General features: G+C 37.5%; 3 protein-coding genes across 5 annotated transcripts; 2 read left to right on the forward strand and 1 right to left on the reverse strand.

Moving 5' to 3' along the window:
* The first annotated feature begins 615 nt into the window (after positions 1-615).
* Positions 616-1,981, forward strand: LOC126634414 (uncharacterized). Its single transcript, XM_050304925.1, has one exon. The coding sequence runs from the start codon at positions 722-724 to the stop codon at positions 1,307-1,309; it is 588 nt and encodes a 195-aa protein (XP_050160882.1). The 5' UTR covers positions 616-721; the 3' UTR covers positions 1,310-1,981.
* A 1,065-nt stretch (positions 1,982-3,046) lies between these two features.
* On the reverse strand, positions 3,047-9,947 carry LOC126634415 (homeobox-leucine zipper protein ATHB-15). Of its 2 annotated transcripts, XM_050304926.1 has the most exons (18): positions 8,926-9,946; positions 8,552-8,711; positions 8,064-8,164; positions 7,845-7,935; positions 7,387-7,482; positions 7,183-7,296; positions 7,015-7,098; positions 6,703-6,858; positions 6,521-6,595; positions 6,267-6,373; positions 5,987-6,179; positions 5,619-5,804; positions 5,420-5,500; positions 4,751-4,885; positions 4,327-4,652; positions 3,988-4,093; positions 3,721-3,870; positions 3,047-3,361 (listed from the first exon to the last, which is right to left on the reverse strand). In XM_050304926.1, the coding sequence occupies exons 1-18, from the start codon at positions 9,132-9,134 to the stop codon at positions 3,215-3,217; spliced, it is 2,517 nt and encodes an 838-aa protein (XP_050160883.1). In that variant the 5' UTR covers positions 9,135-9,946; the 3' UTR covers positions 3,047-3,214. The 2 variants fall into 2 exon arrangements, with proteins under 2 accessions (XP_050160883.1, XP_050160884.1); XM_050304927.1 differs by lacking the exon at positions 7,015-7,098 and having other exon boundaries at positions 8,926-9,947.
* Positions 9,948-16,381: 6,434 nt separating this feature from the next.
* LOC126634416 (protein transport protein SEC13 homolog B-like) lies at positions 16,382-18,224 on the forward strand. Of its 2 annotated transcripts, none has more exons than XM_050304928.1 (2): positions 16,382-16,541; positions 17,080-18,224. In XM_050304928.1, exons 1-2 carry the CDS (start codon positions 16,450-16,452, stop codon positions 17,993-17,995), a joined length of 1,008 nt encoding a protein of 335 aa, XP_050160885.1. In that variant the 5' UTR covers positions 16,382-16,449; the 3' UTR covers positions 17,996-18,224. The 2 variants fall into 2 exon arrangements, with proteins under 2 accessions (XP_050160885.1, XP_050160886.1); XM_050304929.1 differs by having other exon boundaries at positions 16,433-16,541; positions 17,086-18,224.
* The last annotated feature ends 4,628 nt before the right edge of the window (positions 18,225-22,852 follow it).

The raw sequence follows: 22,852 nt of genomic DNA on the forward strand, positions 1-22,852 counted from the left end.
ACAACAAAACCTTTTCCCACTAAGTGGGTCGGCTATATGAATCCTAAAATGTCATTGCGCTCGATTCTGTGTCATGTCCTCCGTTAGATCCAAGTACTCTAAGTCTTTTCTTAGGGTCTCTTCCAAAGTTTTCCTAGGTCTTCCTCTACCCCTTCGGCTCTGAACATCTGTCTCGTAGTCACATCTTCGAACCGGAGCGTCAATAGGCCTTCTCCAATAACAAAACATATATAGTCATGGGCTGTAGGATGTGCCATGGCCTTTCATATTATATCCTTCAAAAGAAAAATAGATGTAAGACCTTTTCATGAAGCTAAAACATCCTCCTCCACATGATCCATTGGGAAAATATTTAGAAACCCCATGAAAAGTTGTGTAGCAAATTTCAGCTGGCATTTATTCAAACCTAAAAAAGCAAAACATATTTCCTTTTCTTTCAAAACTTTCTTGAAATCTCTAGCACGGTCACGAAACTATTCAGCCCTTCCGTTGATAAGTGACATATGAATGAACAAGATCCATTCAAATAAATAATGGCTGTAGATTTCCAGTAAAGGCCGAAGTGATTACTATAAATAGGCTTACTATAGACCTCCTTCTACTACCATGCGACAATCTTCAGAGTTTGGCCAAGTTAATTAACTCTTGCTTCCCATTGTCGCCCAATCCAATTAGCTTGAGTTCTACGTTAGGGTTTTTTGTATTTTCCAAATTTTCAAACATGGCACCTCATGGAGAGTCTATTTCTGGCTCTAACTACTCTAGGGCCAACAACACCTCCATATCTAAGCCACCAAGGCTTTCATTCTCATCCGATAGCCTGAAAAGAACTATGTCCGACATCTCGTATGAGCTAAGCAAAGAAGCCGACGTTGATCAGGACCTGAAATCCCTCCCGCCAATATCGGAGGTTGAAGATGCAAAGTGTGAATGCTGTGGCATGAGTGAAGAGTACACGCCCGAGTACATAGACCGAGTGAGAGACAAGTTCTTTGGGAAGTGGATATGCGGGTTGTGTTCTGAGGCAGTGAAAGAAGAGGTGGAGAAAAATGGAGGAAATAAGGAAGAGGCTTTAAATACACATATAAGTGCATGTGTTAGGTTTAACAAGTATACTAGGGCGTATCCAGTGTTGTTTCAAGCTGAGGCTATGAGGGAGATGTTGAAGAAGAGCAAGTTGGAGGGGAGAGTCATGAGGGCTAAGTCGTTTAATCCGAGAGACAAAGGAGAGCCAAAGGGGAAGATTACTCGGAGTTCAAGCTGCATTCCAGCGATCACGAGGGAGATGAACGATCTCACCATGGCTTGATGATGAGTTTCTAAAAGGCTAGCTAAGGCATATAATATCTGATCATGATCTGGGGGACATGGTTTTGTATTTGTCAACCTGCTCTTCCCTTTTTATACGCTAATCATTAACTAGTACAAAAGCTTCCCTCTAAATAAACTTATTTAATGGACCGACCTTTTCCTTCTTGGTTTTTTGGGTTAGTCCAATCCCTCCTAGCTATCCTTGGGCTTTCCAATGCTCCCTCTTGCAGTCACCCTCTAGGGTTTTCTTTCGCTGGTCATATATTTTTCACTTCACACCATGCACGTACTTATGATAACCTATGGGGTTTTGGGGTTAATTAATTAGTACTAAATGCTCCATCACTGCCGTTTTCCTCTACGGTTTCATTTTTCTTTTTCTTTAACCGAACGTGCTTATTTGGAATTTGAGTATAAATAAGAAGGCTTAGTTGTTATTTTTTGTGAAGAGCTACTACCTTTTCGATCCTCGCTTTGAATCCAACCTCAAGTCTTTGATATATGTAATTTTCAGTACAGATATATGTATCGGAACCATATATGTGTGTGTGCACGTGCGGTTTTCATTAATAATTTCGTGTGTTATATTCTTCTAGCCACTATGGTTTGAGTTGTACAGTTTTCAGTGCTTCAACAAGATTAGTTTGAATGAAAGCGGTTCCATTGATCACTTGTGAAACTTCTTTTTCCTGTAAAATGTTTTGGTCAAATTAGTATCATTTTGTAAGTTTTGAAATTTTACTATTTTTGTAGGATTATGTTATCCACACATTTTTACTTTTCACACCCCTCTCAATTTTCGCCTATTGAACTAAATGAATTGAAGAAGATCAATGGATAAAACTCAACAATGGTGTGTAGAAGGTAAAAAGAGGTATGTTATGGGAAAATGATTTCCGGCATCACTTTTCTCTTTTTGCAAACCCATACTTATTTTTGTCCATAAATTTATTCGAGTGCTGATAAGCCCACCTCATTATCTTATTTTCTCATCCACTTGGGAATGATAAATTTATCCTTATGTAAAATGACCTCCTAAGACCTAAAGACCAACAAATCAAGTCTTGCCACATAACTATAAGTAATACTTTAAAAGAGATGATGAGAACAAATTTGATGAAGTACCTTACGAGCATACACATCAGCGAGAATGGCACCCCATCCTCCATTGTTGTAACTGAATTGGACGATGGACGAACCAAATATCAGAAATTGAGGTTTTAATAATAATTGTCTTTTTTTATTTATTATAACTTTTTAAAATCTAACGAGAAAAATATATAGGGTTATTTCAGGTGGCCAACACCAAAATAGTTATTCAATTAAACACTAAAATTGTGATAACTGTTAAACAATTTTTATTTAATTAAATTTTAAAAAACTTGACTTTTAAAATGTGAAAGTATGACGGTCCTAATCATCGTGCAATCCTCATTTTTCTTTCCTAACTTACCAATATAGTTGGATAACATTAGCATGCAATCCTCCTTTTATTTTTGTGGGAGGTTAATATTAACACGCCTAAATCCAATACTCCATACAAACAAATGCTGGTGTAACCAAAGGGCCTCCGGTCTAGGTTTTGGTTATGAAAATGTACCGAAGATTAGTTACTCTCACCACACAGGCATACTCACAACCTCGAGCCGGACTTGAGTCTAGGTTCCCCCTCGCAATCTTCCCATCCAAAACCACCCGAAAAGTAAAAACCGTAAAACAGGACAGATCCAAAGCATTTATAGGGTACGCAACAAGCTAACAACTTAAGTCTTAACATCCATACAACATTTTTAATCACACCAAAAGGACAGAAGAGATGGTTTAAACATGAAAGGTTCAGAGTCTTCCTCTTTTCAAGCCTATTACATTATATCTTCTAGTCTTTAGTGACCTGGTCCTGATATCAGACGAAAGACCAGTTTACAAACAAGAAACACATGCAGTGAGCCGTCTCCTCTTCGTTCAACACCTTCCACGCCACTGCTCTCTCATATGACACTGGTCGCCCCATGCTCGAAAGACAGATGCCACCTTGAAGACAAGTGAAACCCTACAAAAATAGCACGAAGAAATCAATACAAAGTTTACAACTCTATTGGTTATCGTGTTTTAGCAATTCGATCTACATGGATTCCAACAGGAGTTTGTGATGTTGGAGAAATTTTTCATTGTGATCAAAACACGGATTGTACACGTGTTTTGATATAAGTGGTGGGAAATTGTATTTTTTAAGTTATTAACTTTTGAACACACATCTCAGCATTTGTATAGTGAGACGTGACGTACCATCCCGTGTTCCAGTCACATTGAAAAATCTCTCGTGATGTTTGAACCATAGCTCGTCTTTAGCATGCTAGGTAAAAATGACATGAAAAAAAAATTATACAATTCAGAGATGTTTTACTACACCTGTTGCATTATTTGGGGGAATTCCGAGCAGAGAGTCTTTCGTCCATGGTCATCAAATATCTTCTCCAAAGTTATGTCTTGCAGCGCAACCAAGGTGGTCTCCAGCATGTCAAGCCCTGCCTGGTTTGCAAAGGTGAAAACTGGCAATGCCTGAAAAATTGGAGTTCCATAGTATATTTGCTTAAGATAAGTAGGCAAGAGAGTACGATGCACCTTCATTAAGTGTTGTATTGGGTGTTTTTTCAAGGTTAAGAGTAATATGCTCACCTTCAGAGAGCAGCACATAATTGCATCAGAGTGATGCCACAAAGATTTGAGGATGGATTCACTTCCTTCATTGCCCGATTTGAGCAGCTCCACACCCAGATAGCACCTGCAATATCAATAGTATTAGCAGCTAAGCCACCTATATGATCATCACATGGTTACACTGATCAAAGTTTCTTATTACAACTTGTAACATTCATTGCAACAGAAGAAAGAATATATAACAATATGGTGCGGGTGTGTAGGGAAAAGCCCATTTTTAATTGTTGCACAGTGCACCATATATCTCGGTCCAAATAAAATGAAGGGGAGAGAGGGAGAGAGAGAGAGTTACAAGACCTGTAACTGTTGCAGATCCAACGAGCAAGTGTTTGCGCTTCAGGAGTACCAAGTGGTGACCGAAGACCAGCCTGTGAACTCAAATTTGAAGGAGAGAGAGCTAATGCCACCCTCTGAACTGAAGATATAATGCTGCGAACATATTGTCGGGCCATGGATGCTACATGCTCTTGCATGTGGGTCTCACAAGCAAATTCAAATGCTATAGTCATGACAGATCTCACACAACCAGCACTTGCAGAATATTCACTAGATCCTTTATTTCCAGTTGGCCCAATTTCAAGAGCAGATGCAAGGTCCAAGGTGCGATTTGGACTGGAAGCTTCCTGAAACGTTTTTCAGCGCACTAATGAACATTTCCTATAAAGACATAAATTCTGTCCTATAACATCACTTGGGAATGGGATTTAGTTTAGAGGCTAACCTTCCCATAATCAAGAGGAATGATGCGAAACCCAGAAGGTAGAAGGGGTGCATCATCAGCAAAAGAAGCATCAATTGGAGCAAAAATGAGTTCAGCACAGGAACCCACAGCATTCTCGTCCATTCCACTGCATAGCTATTAAAAAACACAGCCATGGAATTTAAGCAGAATAACAAGTCAGAAAATAAACATTGAATAAACTGAATATTCAAGACGATAAAAGAAATTAAATAGAAACTGGATATTACTTCTTATCCATATCGTTTTGTCCATGTTTTCTGCTTTTCCCTTGGTAATTTAAGAACTCACCATCTCTCCAAAACAAAATAAAAAAACAAAATCGCAAATTCTCATGGCTTTCTTTCCCGATAATACTCTATTACAGATTCATAGGATATTTTGTAAGGCACTGAACATGTTTAAGATTAAAAAAGAAAATAAAGGAATCATAAACGAACATTATCCCTAACATTCCCGATTGCAGGAAGAGGTATAAAGCTAAACGCAAGACACACCTATTATTTTCAAGAAGGAAATCAATTCAGATTAAGTATTAGTTTATCTTATTAGGCTTTGACAGTACCAGTTAAGCTACACGACACCAACCCTAGACAAGCATTCTCATGAATAAGTACCATCATTAACACAACAAGAATAACTGATGCTTACTTGCAAGAGAAACATTTCTCTTGGCATCATTGCATCTTCAGGAGAATGGCCAACGCCTTCCAATTTAATGACTTCCAAGAACTAATTAGCACAGAAAAGAAACATATTAAACAATGAAAAGAAAAATTGAAGCAGTGTATTACCATTGTAAAAGAAAACATTTTAAATGCAGTAAGTTCCTTGATACCAACTTGCTTACCTCTTCATGCTCAAGAGTGTGAGCCAGAGGGAGTATAACTTGACCTCCAAAACTACCAACTCGAGACCCAGCTAAGCTACAAGGACCGACTTTAACAGCTGCAGCTGAGTAAGCATCAATATTGTTGTCTGCCCATTCTGATCTGTGCTCGCGCAGGAACCGAAGAAGGATAGCAGGGGGCACATTCTGGAAAAAAATAGTACACAGCAAAACAGGAAAGGTTAGAAGATAGGCTCGACATTAAATTTTTGAGTCATTGTCCATTAGGTTACCACATACATAATTTACAAAAATAACATGCATGCATATCTTAGTGTTTTATTGCTAATCTCCAGTTGATTGAAATGAAAGATGGAAAGCACCCTGACCTGTAACAGCATGGATGCTTTAGCACATAAGACAGAATTACTGACAGCTGGGAATCCATTACCAAAGGACAGGTTTAAGCCCATCAGCTTGTCAGGAGACGAGTTTATGAGGATAGTAACATCATCCATGCCATCATTTCCCATCATGGACCAACCCTCATCGGTAAATCCATTAAGTGCATCATTAAAACCCCTGGCAGAAAACTCCATTAGCTTCCAAGACACAAAGAACCCTTCTCTGACAGAAAGATATTTACTAAAACCACCAAAATATACTAACCTGCTAAGCCTCTGGCTTAATGCTCGTAAAGCTGCAGGTCGTCTTCCCCAACCTGTGACATTAGATTGAGAAACCTCATGCGCTATCTGTCTCAGCTGACGTAAAGCCTGAACCAAAGTAAGAAAGACTAATTAAAACTTAACCTCTCCTCTTTGACCTTCACAGCATGCTTGTGTGACAGATTAACATGCAGCTTTGTTAGTTTTGACCCCTACAAACAATGTCAAAATATCCACCATATGTAGTAATCTTACCGCCATTGTCATCTTTTGAGCAAGAACAGCAGATGATTCATACAATGGGCGCAGGACTTCAGGCACGCTACAAGGCTAGTTGATGAAACAAATGTAGAGTTATAATTCGTTTAACAGATGTATCAGAACAAGAATGAATTAAAGAAGATTAACCCATTACACTTGACATATAACTTTCTAACCTCTAAATCCATATGATCAACGATATGTATAATCGAGCCACCCCCTTCACAGGGTCGTATAAGGTATCCACTAGGCAGCATTTCTGCTCTGACAAAGTGCTGCACTGGAGGCATGGTTGGACCATTCTGAGTGTTTTTCAGAGATCTCGCACATACCTGAGCATTGTAAACATAGTGAGAACAACTTGAGTTAAACCAGTAAGTGAAGATGTATGTTTACTTGTGTGCTGCGCAAGGTATTAAAATTGCTCAATCAACTTGATAGTTATTTGGCAATACGAATCAAATTTCATAACTTCTGTGACAGCATACCACAAGGCTGCCATCCTCTAAAACAGACGTATAGCGCAGTAGCCAGAAATCACAAGCAGGCGCCAAAGTTGTCGGCGCATATAGCTATATCAGAAAATTTAAGAAATTAATAATAATAAACAAAATTGGTAAAACAATGCTCTAACTTTAGATGGAAGTAAAGCCTACCTGCATGTAGAGCAGCTCAATGGTTCCACCGTTAGCTGTAGGCAATACATTTAAAACATCTACAGCGCGGCAATCACGCAACCACGACGGCAGATCTTTGAGGATCTCCGCAACCTAGCCACATAATATAGTCATTAGTTAATCATAAATTCTCTTAAGCTGAAATAAGAAGAAAACAGACTCAAACAAATTGTGATTACTTACCCTGGTAGGCTCTAGACCCACCAGGCCGCAGGCTCGTGCTGCCACTCCAGTGCAACCATGAGAAATAGCAACGATTCCAATGGAATCCGGACCAGGCTGAGAACATCGGGAAGAGAAACATATTAAAAGGGCAGGTATCCCCTTTTGAAACACAATATATAAATAAAAATTTGCATATTACAGCATTCCACAAAACCACAAAGAAGAAATGGAAGTCATGGTAAATAAACGGCATTCAAGAGCGCAACAAACACCATCTCAAAAAGTACTTTTCCATATTTATAACAATTCAATTACATCATCTCAAGAGGTACAATTTTTATTTCTGATTTAATTTCAGATCACTGAAATGTCAATGTTCAGAATAATAATTCCATTGTCACATTGTTCAGGCATTTCTTCCTCAGTCAATCAAATACGTATACGAATACTTAAAAAAAGTATAGAAAGAGAAATACCTTCATTCCAGGCATTTGGACCCACTCAACAGCAGTTCCAGTTGCCTTTGAAAGAAACTCTGCTAAAGTTTCTTCTGCAATGGACAAAAGTCTAGCAAACACAAACAAACAAAGCACGAAGCCATAAGCCACAAAACACAAAACAACAAAAGCTCCTGTCAGAAAGCCCAATGAACTGAAAAGGATTTAACAACTACATCCCACTACTTAGTTACTAACCCTGCAGGACTTGCATCCCTTGGCGGATGCTGAGGTGTCAAATGGTGTTGGCCACTCGTCACCACTGATTCACAACTCGTGTCTTTGGTTGCAAGCGTTGTCTGTAAGAAAAATAAACAACATTTAAATGTCACTTACCCCATAAGTTCAGAAATAACAAAAATAAAAATTATAATTCAGGGCATTTTTGTTTGTAAAGTGTTAATCTAAACTACTCTAATTTACACAGAGAGGTACTCGAACTTAAGTATAAGGAGACCGTTCAGCCAACTGGCCTAACCCACATCTGAACAATACGCATTTGAGTATCTCAAGTTGCTCACTAATTGTTCTTTAAAGGCAAAAAATTAATCCTGGGTTTTGAATGGCTAATGAATTTAGCTATTCTAATATTCTAAACGAGAATGTTAAGATTTCAGAGGGACAGACCAGCCGCCCACTACTAATCAACACCCAAAAAGGGTTTGGAATGGTTAATGAATTCTCACCCCCTGGGTATGCTGACGGAAGTAACCATTTTCATACACCAAGTGAGACACCTGCTTCTGCAACCTATCATTTTCCTCCATTAGTAGCTTATTCATAGCACTGAGCTTCCTGTTGACAGCTTGGAGGCGTGAAGCCTCTTTCCTCTGCTTCTCTCTACATCTGTAAAAGCCAAGCCACAAAATTAATTTCCTTCCTCAGGAAACACATTAAATGCAATGTAATTAAGATTTTTGAACAACTAACTTCGCATAAATAAGGAAACCAAACCTCATGAAACCATAATCCAGAACATTATTATATGTAAATTCCAACTGATTACAAACCTTAATAATCAAAACCATGAACTAGCATTCAAGATCCAATCTTTGTTTACCTTCTGTTCTGGAACCAGACCTTAATCTGTTTCGGTTCGATGTTGGAGAGAATCGGGCACTCCCGAATAAGCTGTTGGCGGCGAATCGAACTGGGTTTGGGGCAATCATGATAAAGCCTCTCGAGGGCTTCAACCTGCTCAGGTGTGTACCTCACATACTTGCCATTATCCAATGCATGCTTATTACCATCCTTGCAGGACATAGCCATTTCCAAATTCTCAGCTCAGAAACCACTTCCAAACCACAGAAAATTACACCAAACCCAGAAATCCAAACCAATTCCCAAACCCTCAGAGCACGAAAACGGCAACTGGGTCTCAACCAAATGTGCTAACTTGCAGAACTCGATGACTAAATACTTAGAAATAAATAAACTTTTCGAGGATAGAGATAAACCAACAAGGGAAAGCACTATCCTTAGCTGGAACGGAGTTAGCACCGAACACAAAGAAGCTGTACAAATCTTTCGAGATCAGCAAACACAACCGATCCGCTCCCCAAAAGACCACTACCCAAAAAGCGTTTACCGACGAAGGACGAGTTACTGAGTCAGTGGACTCAGTTAGTGGAACGATTCCCTATACACCCAGCCGGGTTGAAGCCGATCTCTGTACTACGGCCTGAGAACCAGAGAAACGTCACCGTCTGGCCGATTTCGATGGCTTCCATACCCAACCCCTGAGACATTTTCTACGATTTAAAGGGCTGAAGCAGCATGGTCTTTGTGTGTGGGATTTGGGTTTTGGGAGCTGAAAGTTGGAGGCTTTGGAGCTGGAGGAAGAAGAAGAAGAAAAGGGAAAGCACTATTATTGTGTTTTGCTCTGTTTCTGGTTTTGGTTTGTTTTTCTTGGTTTTGCTTTCGGATTCATACGGTTTTGCTGTTGCTGATGATGCTGTTGTTGCTGTTGTTTGTTTTCATTGGTTCGTCACTTTCGGCTCAGATGAGGGGAGAGAGAGAGAGAGAGAGAGAGAGAGAGAGAGAGGGTTCTTTGCTCGCTCCACTGTGTAGGAAGACGGAGGAAAAAATAAAATTTACCTTCAAATATCTTTTTCGTTTCTCTTTCATGCTTCTTGATTTAACCAAAATACCCTTGAACAAGTTTGAGAAAGACAACCTTTGCTCAACTTTCCCACTCAAATCTCATGATTACCCTTTCGTCAATGCCTTTGAATTTTCAGACCAGCCACAGATAAAAAGACCAAAGTGTGTCAATTGTGATACAACTACATGTACAATGAGTTCTTGCCAGCAAAAAATGTATACCATGTTTCTTCTATCGATTTTCTTAAATGTTATTATATGTGAGCTCATGTAAACTACAAATGTATATAATGTTTTTTTAACTGTTTCTTTACACGTTAATTATGTGATCTGCTATGAGAAAAACGTTGCGTACACATAAGTTTTCCTAACAAACAAAGATTATGCAGCATTGGTTTTTATTATCATTTTTTTCTTTTTGATAATGTGATGCCATTTGAATTTACAATATGTATCAACGAATCATAAAAATATAAATGAAGTTCATGTCAAGAAGTAGAAACTACAAACAAAATCACTCTATTAGAGAAACTTTAGAAATATTTAGAATTATAGTCACCTCTAATGCACCAAAAGCGTTGAAAGTAATAAACTTTGTACAATCTCATTTATCAAATCATCTAAATAGAAATGAGTAATAGCATTGTTGGTTTCAAGTGTTATAACTTACTTACAAACTCAGGTCAATAGATAGGATCTAAAATCTCTAAAAAAATCACTGGCAAAAAAAGAGATGTTATTGGCTTTACATTTCATAAGTGCATTCTCTTTTGAAATGTAGAAAATTTGAAGTGCAAAATGACTTATTTAGAATATGTTATTACATAATTAGGCTCAATTAGATTAATAGTTTTCGTAGTACTAGGGTAATCAGAAAATAGCTCGTGCAATAAAAAATTTAGAACTTAAACTCCTGTTGTGAAGTCTGCTCAGATTTAGACCCACAATTAAAAGTTCCGACAATTCTTCATTAATTGTTAGCACGTGAAGCTCACTTACCACAGGAGTTTAAATTCTAATGTTTTACTACTGAGTTATTATCCAACTACCCTAGTATCATGTAAACTAATAATTCAATTAGACCTAATAAGATTGCTTTATTGAAGTGCATGCAAAATAACGAGTCATTCATGTTATTACATTTATGGATTAAATAGGATGAAATCTTTAGAAGATACAATTTGAATGAATGGTCCAGAAGACCAGCCCAAAAGATTTTATTTATAGGATCTTTCTATTAAAAGAGAGTGAGTGAGTTTGATTCAAGGTAGCCACTATTAACGGATAATGGAATGATGGCAATTTGGTCAAAGAAATTTTAGAGCAGGAGAAAGTTCAAATTTTGGGAAGCAGAGGTAGGAGTGCAGACTGCAGAGAAACAGAAAAATATAAATAAATAAATTACATTTTAAAAATCTCATCCTACATTTTTTATAAATATATTTTTTTTAAATATAAAAAATTTGAAATATATAATATAATGATAATTTTAAAATATTAATAACAATTCTCATAAATAAATGAGAAAATCTTTTGAAATACTAAAACGCATGGGAGAGTGGTGAGGAGAGCAGAGCAGGAGGAGCAGAGGACATCATCATTAGGTTTTTGCATGCGTCTCGATTTCAAACCTATGCCGAAAAAGAAACCAAAGATTATTACTCACACACCAGACGCACACCAGTATATTATTTTTAGTTTCTTATTTATATTTTAGCTTCTCTTTTCAAAATTTTTTAGATTTTCCTCTACTTTTTTTGCTTTGAATTTCTATCTCGTAATCATATATACTAATCAGAATGTCAGTATGCCTTGATGTAAAATGAAGACCTACAAATGATTGGGTTAAAAGATGTGATTACGAGACAGGAGCTAGAAACTAAAGGGATAGAAGCAGACCTAAGAAGACTTAAAAAAAGACTAGGAAAAAATTTGAACTATTTTAATCTAATGAAAGACGTAACACAAAACTGAGCTAAGCACATTAGCGTTCTAAAATTTATATAATCGACCTCACTTATATTTACTCTAACTCTTGGAGTAAAACTCAAATCTCATTTATAGGACAAATTTAGTCCAGAATTCCCCTGGGTTAGTGGGGATGGCCCACTATATATGTATATTATTTTTTAGTTTTATATTTATAAATTAATTGAATCCAACGGTTAAAATCTAATTTAATCTAATCCAATGATAAAAAAAATATCTTACAATCCAAATTTAAATCCAACGGTTAAACTAATTAAAAAATATTTATGTATTTCATATTCTTTCATAGTGTTCCACGAATTTCATGATGTCGGTTTAGTGATTTTTCAATATTTATCGGAATCTAAATATGTTTAGGTTAAAATGTTCATAAAATTAAATTAGGATAGTATAGATAATTTTTTTTTTAAACAGTTACTTTAAGAAATAAATTATCCTAAATTCATTCTTTAATAATATCGGGTTAAATATTTAACTCAGAAGGGTTGAGGGAGAAAAGTTATTTCTGAGTTGAAACCTAAATTTTATGAGCTAAAAATTTTAGTTTTTTTTTATTAGTACATCGATATTTTTATATTAGAGAAAGGGAAAGTTCAGTTAAACCATACAATAAGTAACCTAATTTGGTATTGAATTCGTCATCCATAAGATTTGAACTTAAAAACCTTTCACTTTTAAATAAAGAGAAATACTATTTAAGTTTAGGAAAACTAATGAAAATGGCTTGAAAACTTTGAGTTTTAATGATAAAGACAAAATAAAGGGTAAAGTGAATAGTACCAGGATTGACTTTTTAGTATAAAAATGTGGTTTTTCGTTAAAATGAACAGTATCAGGTGCTTTTCGTTAAAGTTCCCTTTAAGTTTTAACTTAAAGATTAGAGATGCTTTTAGGGGAATTAAGCCTTTTTTTTGTTGTTGTTTTTTATTTATTAGGAGGCTACGTCATCATCATCACTAGGCTATGGAATAGATCCTACTACATGATAATAATTATAATTATAAATTAATAAATATTTCGATATGTTGCAGTAAAATGCAGAGAATGCAGGCACAATATACTCTCGCAGCTGACAAGACATGTGACATTTGAGATGAAAAATAAAAATTGGTGATTGGATGTTGGGTTGGGTGTGGTGGTGATGTAATGTGTTTGTAGGGACAATAAAAAAAGATTTTTCAGTGTAATCGATATATGAGATGATATATTATGTGTTATTGTATAAATAGTGAGGTATGTATGCTAAAAAGTTAATAACTTAAAAAATAAAATTTCTTATCAATCTTATTAAAACAATTGATGTATCATTTATGTTCCCGTCACAACTAAAAATTTGGAAAATGATCCTCTCATGAGCTCAGGATGGGGATTTTCCTGACCACGAAATCTGGGCCGTTCAAATTTAATCCAACGGTTCCAAACAGATAGACCCTTTAAAAATTATAATAATTATAACCGTTGAATTAAATTTGAACTGACCGGATTTCGTGGTCAGGAAGATTCTCATCCTAAGCTTAGGAGAGGATCCTCTTCCTAAAAATTTTTAGGAGGCCTTATCTTTTGGCTCTGTCTCTGTGTGTTTGTCAGTCAGGCAGCTACTCCAGGGAGGGTTAGGCTTAGGCTTAGGATAAGAATCAGTCACATAACAGTCCAAACTGGTAGCGGTTCGTTGATATTATATGGCCTCACATCACAAGATACTTTACCATTTTACTTATATATATATATATATAATGGTGTGCTATTCACGTATTATTTTTATTTCTTATATATTTTTTTGTTAATTTTTTATATTTGATATTGTTCAATTCATTTGATTCGATAATTAAAAATTAAAAAAGAATATAAGAAGTAAAATGAAATGTGTGAACCCATGTATATTAGAGAAGTGGAGGATTGTGTTTTTAGCACTACTCAAAGAACAAAATAATAGGGACGAGGTGAGAACATCTCTAAAGAAGAGATCTTGTATACATTATGATAAGAATAATATGTTAATGGCACTCTCAATGGATAACAACTTTAACATTTTATCTAAGTTAAAGGTTACTCATAAGGAAAATACATCTAGACAAAATAAACAAGTTGTCATCTATTTCTTCCTTCAAAGTCAATTCTCTCTAACAAAAAAGACTAAAATTGTTGGAACCAAATTCGCGCGCTACCCATGTGTGGAGGAGATGCACAACCTCGAATACATGTAAAAGAACAAATGATCGTAAGACAACCTGCACTCGTGAGTTACCGGCCAAAGGTCTTTCGATGATCAAGTTAATAAGAAACATATGAGACTCAAGCAATGGGCAACATAATAAAGTATGCGTTAATTGTGATATCAAAGATGAACTCCTAGGTAAGTGTATTTATACTAGTAAGCAGAGAAATCTTTTAGAATATAGAATATGTCTTAAATTGGAAGATTCCTGAAAGGATATTTAGAGATCGATATTGCTTTCTTTAATAGTGTAATTATTTACAACGCACGTCAATCCTTAGATTGTATGAATCTTCAAGAATAGAGGAAACTTATATGATCCCTAATCGGATCAAGTTTTTGTGACTAGCGGAGTAAGAATAGTTAATCTCAGCAAAGTTTGTAAAGTTTGCCTACTTTTTTAGAACACATGATAATACTGGCATCGCTGATCCGTTTGTGTAGCTCAATCTGATCGTAGCTGTTGAGTCTATAACAAGAATTCTAAAGTATTCGCATTCTGATCTGTCTTATTCTGGTCATGAAAAATCATGGTCCACAAAAATGTATACTCATTCTCACTCCTGTTTTTTTTTTTCTTTCCTATCACACACTTCAAATTTAACATTATTGTGTAAGAGGTTAAAGAATGAAGGTTAAAATAACTAGGCTTTTATGGCATGTTTACTTAATAAGAGGGTACATTGAACAACTAATCTTCGTAGTGTTTCTAAAAATTTTATAGAAACTCTAATGAACATTTTTTTTCAATGTTTGGATTAAAATAGACAAACATTTGTACGCATTAAATAAGTATTATTGATTATTTCTTTCATAAACATGATATGTTTTTCTCCAAGTATGTTTTTCGGGACGTATAAAGTGTCCAAAGTTGGAGTATCTTGTGTTCATAACAAATATCGCATGAATTTAATAGTTGATATTTAACTTATATCTTTTACCATTTATAAAGAAAAAGATGGCCGAAACTTTTTGAAGTAACTGATGCAAAAAAGGCACGTCAAGTTTTTTCAATTTAATTTTTTTTTCCCCCAGTTAGGATCCAAGCTAAAATGTAAAAATTTAATTTTAGTAAATATGGACGATGATTAGTAAATCAAGAGTTCTAGTATTAGATTAAAATTAACTAATTGGGTTACCATTACATTATTGGACAAAACTACAAATCTACTTCCCGGTAAAGTATTGTATTCCCTTCTCCCCGAAAAAAACAAGAAAAAAAAAAGAGTATTATATTCCATACATTGTTAATTTTTTTTTGTTTTCGGATATGTATGCATATCTACACTACCCATTAATAAAATTCTGGTTGTCAACCAAAATTTTTGAAAATTATCATTTTAACCCTTCACCAAAGTTGAATTCAAATAAAAGATATGGGCAATTTAGTAATTAAATGAACATAAATTTTGTTATTTTTTTACAGTAACCTCACAGTCAGGTTAGTATAACATGCCTTATTTTAAAATAAAAATAAAATAAAATAAAATAAAAAGTATTCCCACATTGGAAGAAACCACTCACCATTATCCCAGTTTTCATTAACAGATTTATTTTAAAAATAAAATTTAAAAACTAATTCTGCTTCATAATAAAAAACAAAATGAAATGAAATTGTTCACACACAGTATGTGTGCATCTGCTAGTTTCCATTAGGAAAATGCTATAAAAATCATGTTTCCATATTATATTTTGTAAATTATATAGCTAATTAGGTAATTGTTTAAATAATTTTTTATTAATTTAAATATAAAATTCAATCATCCCAACAAAATGGGTATACATATATTTACATAACGAGCACTTGAAGGCAATTACCAAATAGTAATATTTTACATTTTCTTAATTTATTTTTATATTTTATTTTAAAAGTGTTTTGTGGGAAGAGCAGGAACTGCAGAGGGGCTTTATGAATTTGGTAGGCTGGACGTGGGCTCAGAGGGAGCGAGAGGGGACAAGGCATGACCTGACAAGGAGACGGTGGGGCCCACAAAGGGTGCAAGACATCAAGAAACGAAACGACGACGTGGCGACGAAACGCAATGATGGATTCTGATTCAGGGTGGGGCGCGGCCATGTCGTGGGACCGTGGCACACCCGCGCACTCATGTCACCTTGCGTGTTTTTGAAGTCTGTCTCTCAAGCCCAATGGGCTGCTCTTCTCCACCGACTGGGCTTATTGGGAATAATAATGGGCCGAAGATCAAGGCCCACTTGTTCATATGCAAAAGCGTAGGAACGTATGGAAACTGAAATCACAGAGGAAGTCTTGTGCCTATGCGAGTTTATTGGTTTCACAGCAGCAGAGCAATTCGCTATCCACTTCGTCCTGAAACTACGTCCTTTCGATCCCAATCTTTGCTTCCCTGGTTAGATCCCTTTTTTTCTTCACTGTTACTGCATTTCTTGTAGAATTTTGGATTGGGTGTTTTGTTTTTTTTTGGTAAGATCGTTGTATTAAATCCGTAACATATTGAATTTTGATCAATTTCTGCGTTTGATATTAGCTCAAATCGATTAGGGTTTGTAAATTTTTTTAGTCCCAAATTCCCAATCCATTTCATAGTATTTTAGCAGAAGTGTGATATTCCTTTTAGGAGATCTCATTGAAATTTGCTGATTATATTGAGTACATAATTTGGTTAATTGTTCTGTTTGGTTGCTTTTGCTCTGATATCGTTAATGTTAATGTTTGAAATACGAAAACATCATTGCTTCTTTCTACATTGTGATGTATATGTTTTATTGAATTTTCTCAGCAACCAAACAGATGGGTTTTTGAGAAAAAGAGAGTTGTAGGATTTGGGATTTTCTGGAGGGACCCATTGGAATTTATAAGATTAGAATTAGTTTTGATTGAATTTTTGGCGACCTTATTGATATCAAATTGTTGAAACATTAACATAGGAGTAGAGAAATGCCTGCACAAAAGGTTGAGACTGGCCACCAGGACACAGTCCATGATGTGGTCATGGATTACTATGGTAAGCGCCTAGCCACAGCTTCATCCGACAACACAATTAAGATAATTGGGGTGAGCAATTCATCCTCTCAGCATCTAGCAACCCTGACTGGTCACCAGGGACCAGTTTGGCAGGTTGCTTGGGCTCATCCAAAATTCGGGTCTTTACTTGCTTCCTGTTCTTATGATGGGCGTGTCATACTGTGGAAGGAAGGTAATCAGAATGAGTGGACCCAAGCTCATGTTTTTGATGATCACAAATCCTCTGTGAACTCAATTGCTTGGGCTCCTCATGAACTCGGTCTTTGTTTGGCGTGTGGTTCTTCTGATGGGAACATCTCAGTTTTCACTGCAAGGTCTGATGGTGGCTGGGATACCTCGAGGATCGATCAAGCTCACCCAGTTGGTGTCACCTCTGTTTCTTGGGCTCCCTCAACAGCCCCCGGTGCTCTTGTTGGTTCTGGTCTGCTTGACCCTGTCCAGAAGCTGTGTTCTGGTGGTTGTGATAACACTGTAAAAGTGTGGAAGCTTGGTAATGGCATTTGGAAGCTGGACTGCTTTCCGGCTCTTCATATGCATGTTGATTGGGTCAGGGATGTTGCTTGGGCACCCAACTTGGGACTACCAAAATCAACCATTGCCAGTGCCTCACAGGATGGTAAAGTGATTATATGGACCGTGGGCAAGGATGGGGATCAATGGGAAGGTAAGGTGCTGCATGATTTCAATGCACCTGTTTGGAGGGTCTCATGGTCGCTGACTGGAAACATATTGGCTGTGGCTGATGGGAACAACAGCGTGACATTATGGAAGGAAGCAGTAGATGGGGAATGGCAACAGGTGACAACAGTTGACCCATAGAAACTTGTTTTCGAACTTTTCTTCTGTTACAGCAGATTATATATGAACCTCTTTAACAATGAAGCTCATTTCATTAAAGTATCATAAAAATTATCAGTTTTGATTGACGTTGATGAACCCTAAAAGTTTCATACTGTGTTACTGTTGATATGTCTGTACGAGTGATATGAACTACAATCAGTTTGACTGTTTTGGTTCTATTGACATTTGGACATGATTTGATTTGCAAGTCCTTATTTTCTTTCGATATTTATAAAATATTTTGCAGCCGCGCAAGACACATTGCCATAATATCCTGCAAGTTACTCTATTTACTTAAACTACAGAAGTTGATGTAAGTTACATGCTTGTTTGTATGAGTCTGTTGTTCATGTTGACGTGTGAATTGTAGAATTGGTTTACTTATCGAATTACATTTGTTTGTGTGTGTTTTTGCAAATTGGTTGCATAAAGTAACTAGGGAATTCTTCGAGTCCAAAATTTGCGACGGGAAAAAGCTTTGTCTGTATTTACGTTTCACATTTCTCTCTCTTTGAGAGCTCCTCTCTCTCCCTGAGAGTTTTTTCTCACCACTTGTGTGAGGGTCTCCAGTTCAGGTTGGTTTGTTCAGCCGCGGGCCTTAGCTATGGCTAAGAAGGTCGGTTTGGTCCTTCATTTCTGCTTTTTGTTGTTCTCTTCCTTTCCTTCTGCTACAGTTATCCTTTCCCACCAGTGTGTTCTGTCCGCCCCACAAGCCATTGGTCCTGCTCACCTATGTCCTCAGAACCAATCCTATCTTTTCTTTAATCCCTGCTATCACTCCATCTTCAAGGCCCTTCTCCATCCTTCTCCATCTTTTATGATTTGGCTCCATCCTCCATCAATATTATACCTAATCCGGTTTGCAATCACTTTTAACCGCGACCTGTTGCGGAACATCGAGGTGTGTAGAGTTCCGGTGTTCACACCGGCTCGGGTGCTCGCACCACCTCCTTCTCTTGATCTACCTTCGTTGGCAGTGTCGCAAGTGGGTTTCCCACTGACTTCTTTGATTTTTTCAACTTGGTGGCTGCAATCGGTGAGGGTTTCTTTGCTGGATGATGGAGTCTTCCTTCCTTCCATCTCTGAGGCGTTGTTTATCGGAAGGTGTTGCGACGGCTGTTGTTGCAAAAGGCTACGGTTTTCTCTTTCTTTTGGTTTGTTTTCGTTTGTGAGCATAATCTTTGGTTGGGTTCTTGGTGTTTTGTTTTGCAGGCCCACGTTTTCTTTGTATATTTGTTTGGGGCCTATGCTATGTAAATTTTGTTTCTGTTGGCAATGAACTTTGCCTTTTTAACAACAAAAAAAAAAAAAAAAAAGCGATGAGATACCATGGTCATTAATCATTTTGTGTTGTCGGGAGGATAGGTTTGAGGGTATGTATCGGTAACGAATTTGCAATTTATTTCAGAACAATTTTTCTTGAGGAGAGAATGGATTCGTAACATTACTTTTTTAGACAACTTTTGATACATTTTTATGAGACCTAACCTATTATGTAATGTATTTTAACGATTCGAATTGTCTATCTAATATGAACGGAGGGAGTTTCCTTTCCGAAGTGTTCACGGTTTGGGCCGTACATGCTCCAACGTGTGGAATACTTGTGATGGAGGATGGAATTGTAATGATCTCAATGGGTCTGGTTTATGCAGGCCTAGCTAGATTCATCAATCTATAAAATTTTGTCTCTAACTCGCCAATTTCTTGCACAATGATTGCCTGTGAAGAAACCCATGGGGAAGTTTATTTTATTCTCATATGCTACTTTCATATACTTTATCTGGCTCATTGTGTGTTTTAGTTCCAAGAAAAATAATAAGGAGACTCTCTCAAAAGGGGGACTTTACGTGAAATAGCAGAGAGTCCATGGATAGTTCCATTGTTTAGAGAGTCCCCTAAGCATTTATCTAGTTCAAATCTATAGTTCTTGCCGTAAATATTGAAAATAAGAAGAAGAAAAAACTCATTTCGTGTTTTTGTTTTGTGAATGATGTGCTCTCTTCTCAAATACAGTACTTTTAGAGACGTCAAATAGTTTGATACTCATTGTGTGTTTTAGTTTAAAGAGAAATGATAAGGAGACTCTCACAAAAGTGAGATTTTATATTATGTGACGGAAAATCCATGGATAGTTCCATTGGTTAGTGAGTCCCCTTAGCATTTATCTAGTTCAAATCTATTGTTCTTTGTCGTAAATATTGAAAATAAGAAAGAAAAAAATAACTCATTAATTCTGTGTTTTTTTATTGGTAAATGATGTGCTCTCTTCTCAAATGTCAAAATATTCCATTTGTTTATGCTTGGTTTTAAGGCAAATAGATCCGAAATAATCAATTTTGGCCTAGACCGGTTTGTTTCTTGAGTTTTGCCACTTACAATATAAACCTCAAACTGCTTACGTAATATTAATTTTTATTCTACATATTCTCTTTCTTTTTTTAAATCCTACACAAATAGAAGAAACTAGCTTAGTTACACTTAAGTGTGGATGCAAATTTCCGCCATCTTCTTCTTGGACGAAAATGCACCTGCAAAACAATTAACATCTTAGGTCAAGGCCAAGAGCCTCACGCGCCCACGATGAATTGGGGTGGGGGGGGGGGGCTTGGTCGAAGAACTTCCGATGCCAAAGTTTGAATTTGAGGGAAAAGTGTTTAGAGAAATTTGGAGAATTTTGTAAAAGAGTGGAATTGGACTTTTGGGAGACATGGGAACAATTTATATGGTTGTGGCCAGCCATTTGTTGACCCTAAAAACTACCGAGCCTACGTGGCGCGCAGGCCGAGTAATTAATAAGCTAACTACGTCATTCGGTTGTATGTGGGGCATGCCAACTCGTCGGCCGAGCTCGGCCGATGAGTAATATTTGTTGATGTTGCGTTGGGTGCGCTGCTGACTTTTGAATCTTGCGATTACGGTCGAGGAAAGAACACTCTCGGCCTTCGGGTTCTAGAGCCTGAAGACAAGGCTGCTAGTTCTACTAAGTTTAATAATCGTCGGCGCCGGATTCGGTCATGGTGATTATATTCGTGAGAGTATAAGCACGCCGAATCGACACCAAAGTGTAAGGGCACAAATACTCAAAATAATTGTGTCTTGATTGTGAAAGTGGTTCGACCGTCAGAATGCCGAACTCTAAAACCCACTTGCGAATAACCAATCATAAATGACTCGGCATTCAATGTGCCGAGTACAATAACTTCTAACACCTCGTTTCACCGAGAAGGCTAACGAAATGACCTTTGCCGATCAAGATTCAAAAATCCTTCTCGACCGAGACTTGGATAGATAACCAGTCGGCTCTGTCACAGTGCTGTTTATCCAAACTGAAGGTGCTTCACGGTCGGTTGATTCTACGGCAACAGTGCTGTTTATCCAAACTGAAGATGTTCGCCGGTTGCCTCCACAATGCTGTTTATCCAAACTGAATGTGTTTTGGCGAAGAAAGGAAAACAAAAATCTCAAGGTTGTTGAGAGGTTTCGCGTAGAGCGAGAGAATGCGCAGAGCAATTTGTATGTTGAATTGAAGGGGGTTGTTTCGATGTCTTCCCTCCCTGTTTATAGCAGCCAACTCGTATTGAATCCCAATCACTCCAGAATTAGAACTCTTTTCCCTGATCCAGCTTTATCTCGGCCAATCCTACTCCTACTAGGACTTTGAACACAACTCGTTATCAGGCCGTATTTAGTTCCAGCATCATGATCCTATCGAAACTCCTTCTCATAATAGGACTCATCCACATACCCAATTCCCCTATGGGATATGGCAAATTTTGACTGCGCAGCCCATAAACTAGAAAAACCCCCAATGATACCCATCCACGGCCTCTGGCCCGAGAAGGACTCTGAACTTGGCCCAACCAACACTGGGCCGAGATCATTCTAAACTTGGCTTAAAACAATATTTTTGGGCTCAAACATTGCCCCCTCACTACACTTCGGCCAGAAGTCTCCTACCTCCAGTCTACCGTAGCGCTCGACTTTCAATTGGCCTCTCGACCAGTGCCCCCTCACTAAGCCGAAGAAGTCTTTAAACACCTCTTCAGCCTGGATGTCCTCTCTGATGACGAATTTTTGATATATCTTCATCGAGAATACCCCCGCTCCATCAGACTTCCCACATTAACTTGGAGTGAAAGCGAGGATTCCTCTTTTCGTCAAAACTGGGGGTTGTTCGTGTTAACTCGTGACCTTCCCCTTGGTTGTGATGCTCTCCGAGCAAGTTGGGAAGTTTATCACCCCCACTTTGCCGCCCGACAGCTCGGCTACCTCCAAGGTTGCCCAATGCTTTTACTTTCTTCTCACTCCCTTCTAGACCGAGGGTGCGTCTCTGGTTCTTCAGAAAAGGAGTGTAGAGATGCTGAGAAAGAATTTCAGGAATGATGTAAGAAATTTCGTCTTCAACCAAATTTTCCTGAATCTCTCGACACTGATATCTTCGGCGACTAATGGGAAGAATATACTCACAACTTTTTTGGCACTTCGATTGAGGAAGTAGTCAACAAAATTTTTGGTGACCGGCCCAAAAAACCCTCCGTCCCTCAATCTAAATAGGCACCCCAAGGTATACCCTTGTTTCTGCCTTTATTCTTCAGATATTTGAATGATTTTACTAACAAACCTTCAATTTCTTAAGTGGTCGGGTACTGAAACAGGCTAACGTGACTGTCTCGACAGTGGTTAAGAAAAAATTGGCCCATTCCTCCAAAAAACCCAATGCCACCGCACATAACCCACCGAGCAAACGACCTCGCCTGGACGCCAAGACAATAGGCGAAACTCCCCGTCCCCCAAAACGCGTCAAGAAACTGGCGAAGAAGGGAGTACAGGAGATTC

This window comes from Malus sylvestris, chromosome 9, assembly GCF_916048215.2.
Source record: "Malus sylvestris chromosome 9, drMalSylv7.2, whole genome shotgun sequence".
NCBI classification, from domain to species: Eukaryota; Viridiplantae; Streptophyta; class Magnoliopsida; order Rosales; family Rosaceae; genus Malus; species Malus sylvestris.

What these genes read in the sequence shown, in the direction of transcription:
- LOC126634416 (XM_050304928.1), top strand. Translation starts at nt 16,450, where the DNA reads ATGCGAGTTTATTGGTTTCACAGCAGCAGAGCAATTCGCTATCCACTT. An exon ending in TCCCAATCTTTGCTTCCCTG is followed by an intron (nt 16,542 to 17,079) that starts GTTAGATCCCTT and finishes ACATTAACATAG; the next exon opens with GAGTAGAGAAATGCCTGCAC.
- LOC126634414 (XM_050304925.1), top strand. Translation starts at nt 722, where the DNA reads ATGGCACCTCATGGAGAGTCTATTTCTGGCTCTAACTACTCTAGGGCC.
- LOC126634415 (XM_050304926.1), bottom strand. Translation starts at nt 9,134, where the DNA reads ATGGCTATGTCCTGCAAGGATGGTAATAAGCATGCATTGGATAATGGC. An exon ending in CTCAAAAGATGACAATGGCG is followed by an intron (nt 6,374 to 6,520) that starts GTAAGATTACTA and finishes ACTTTGGTTCAG; the next exon opens with GCTTTACGTCAGCTGAGACA. An exon ending in GAGAAATGTTTCTCTTGCAA is followed by an intron (nt 4,886 to 5,419) that starts GTAAGCATCAGT and finishes GTTTTTTAATAG; the next exon opens with CTATGCAGTGGAATGGACGA.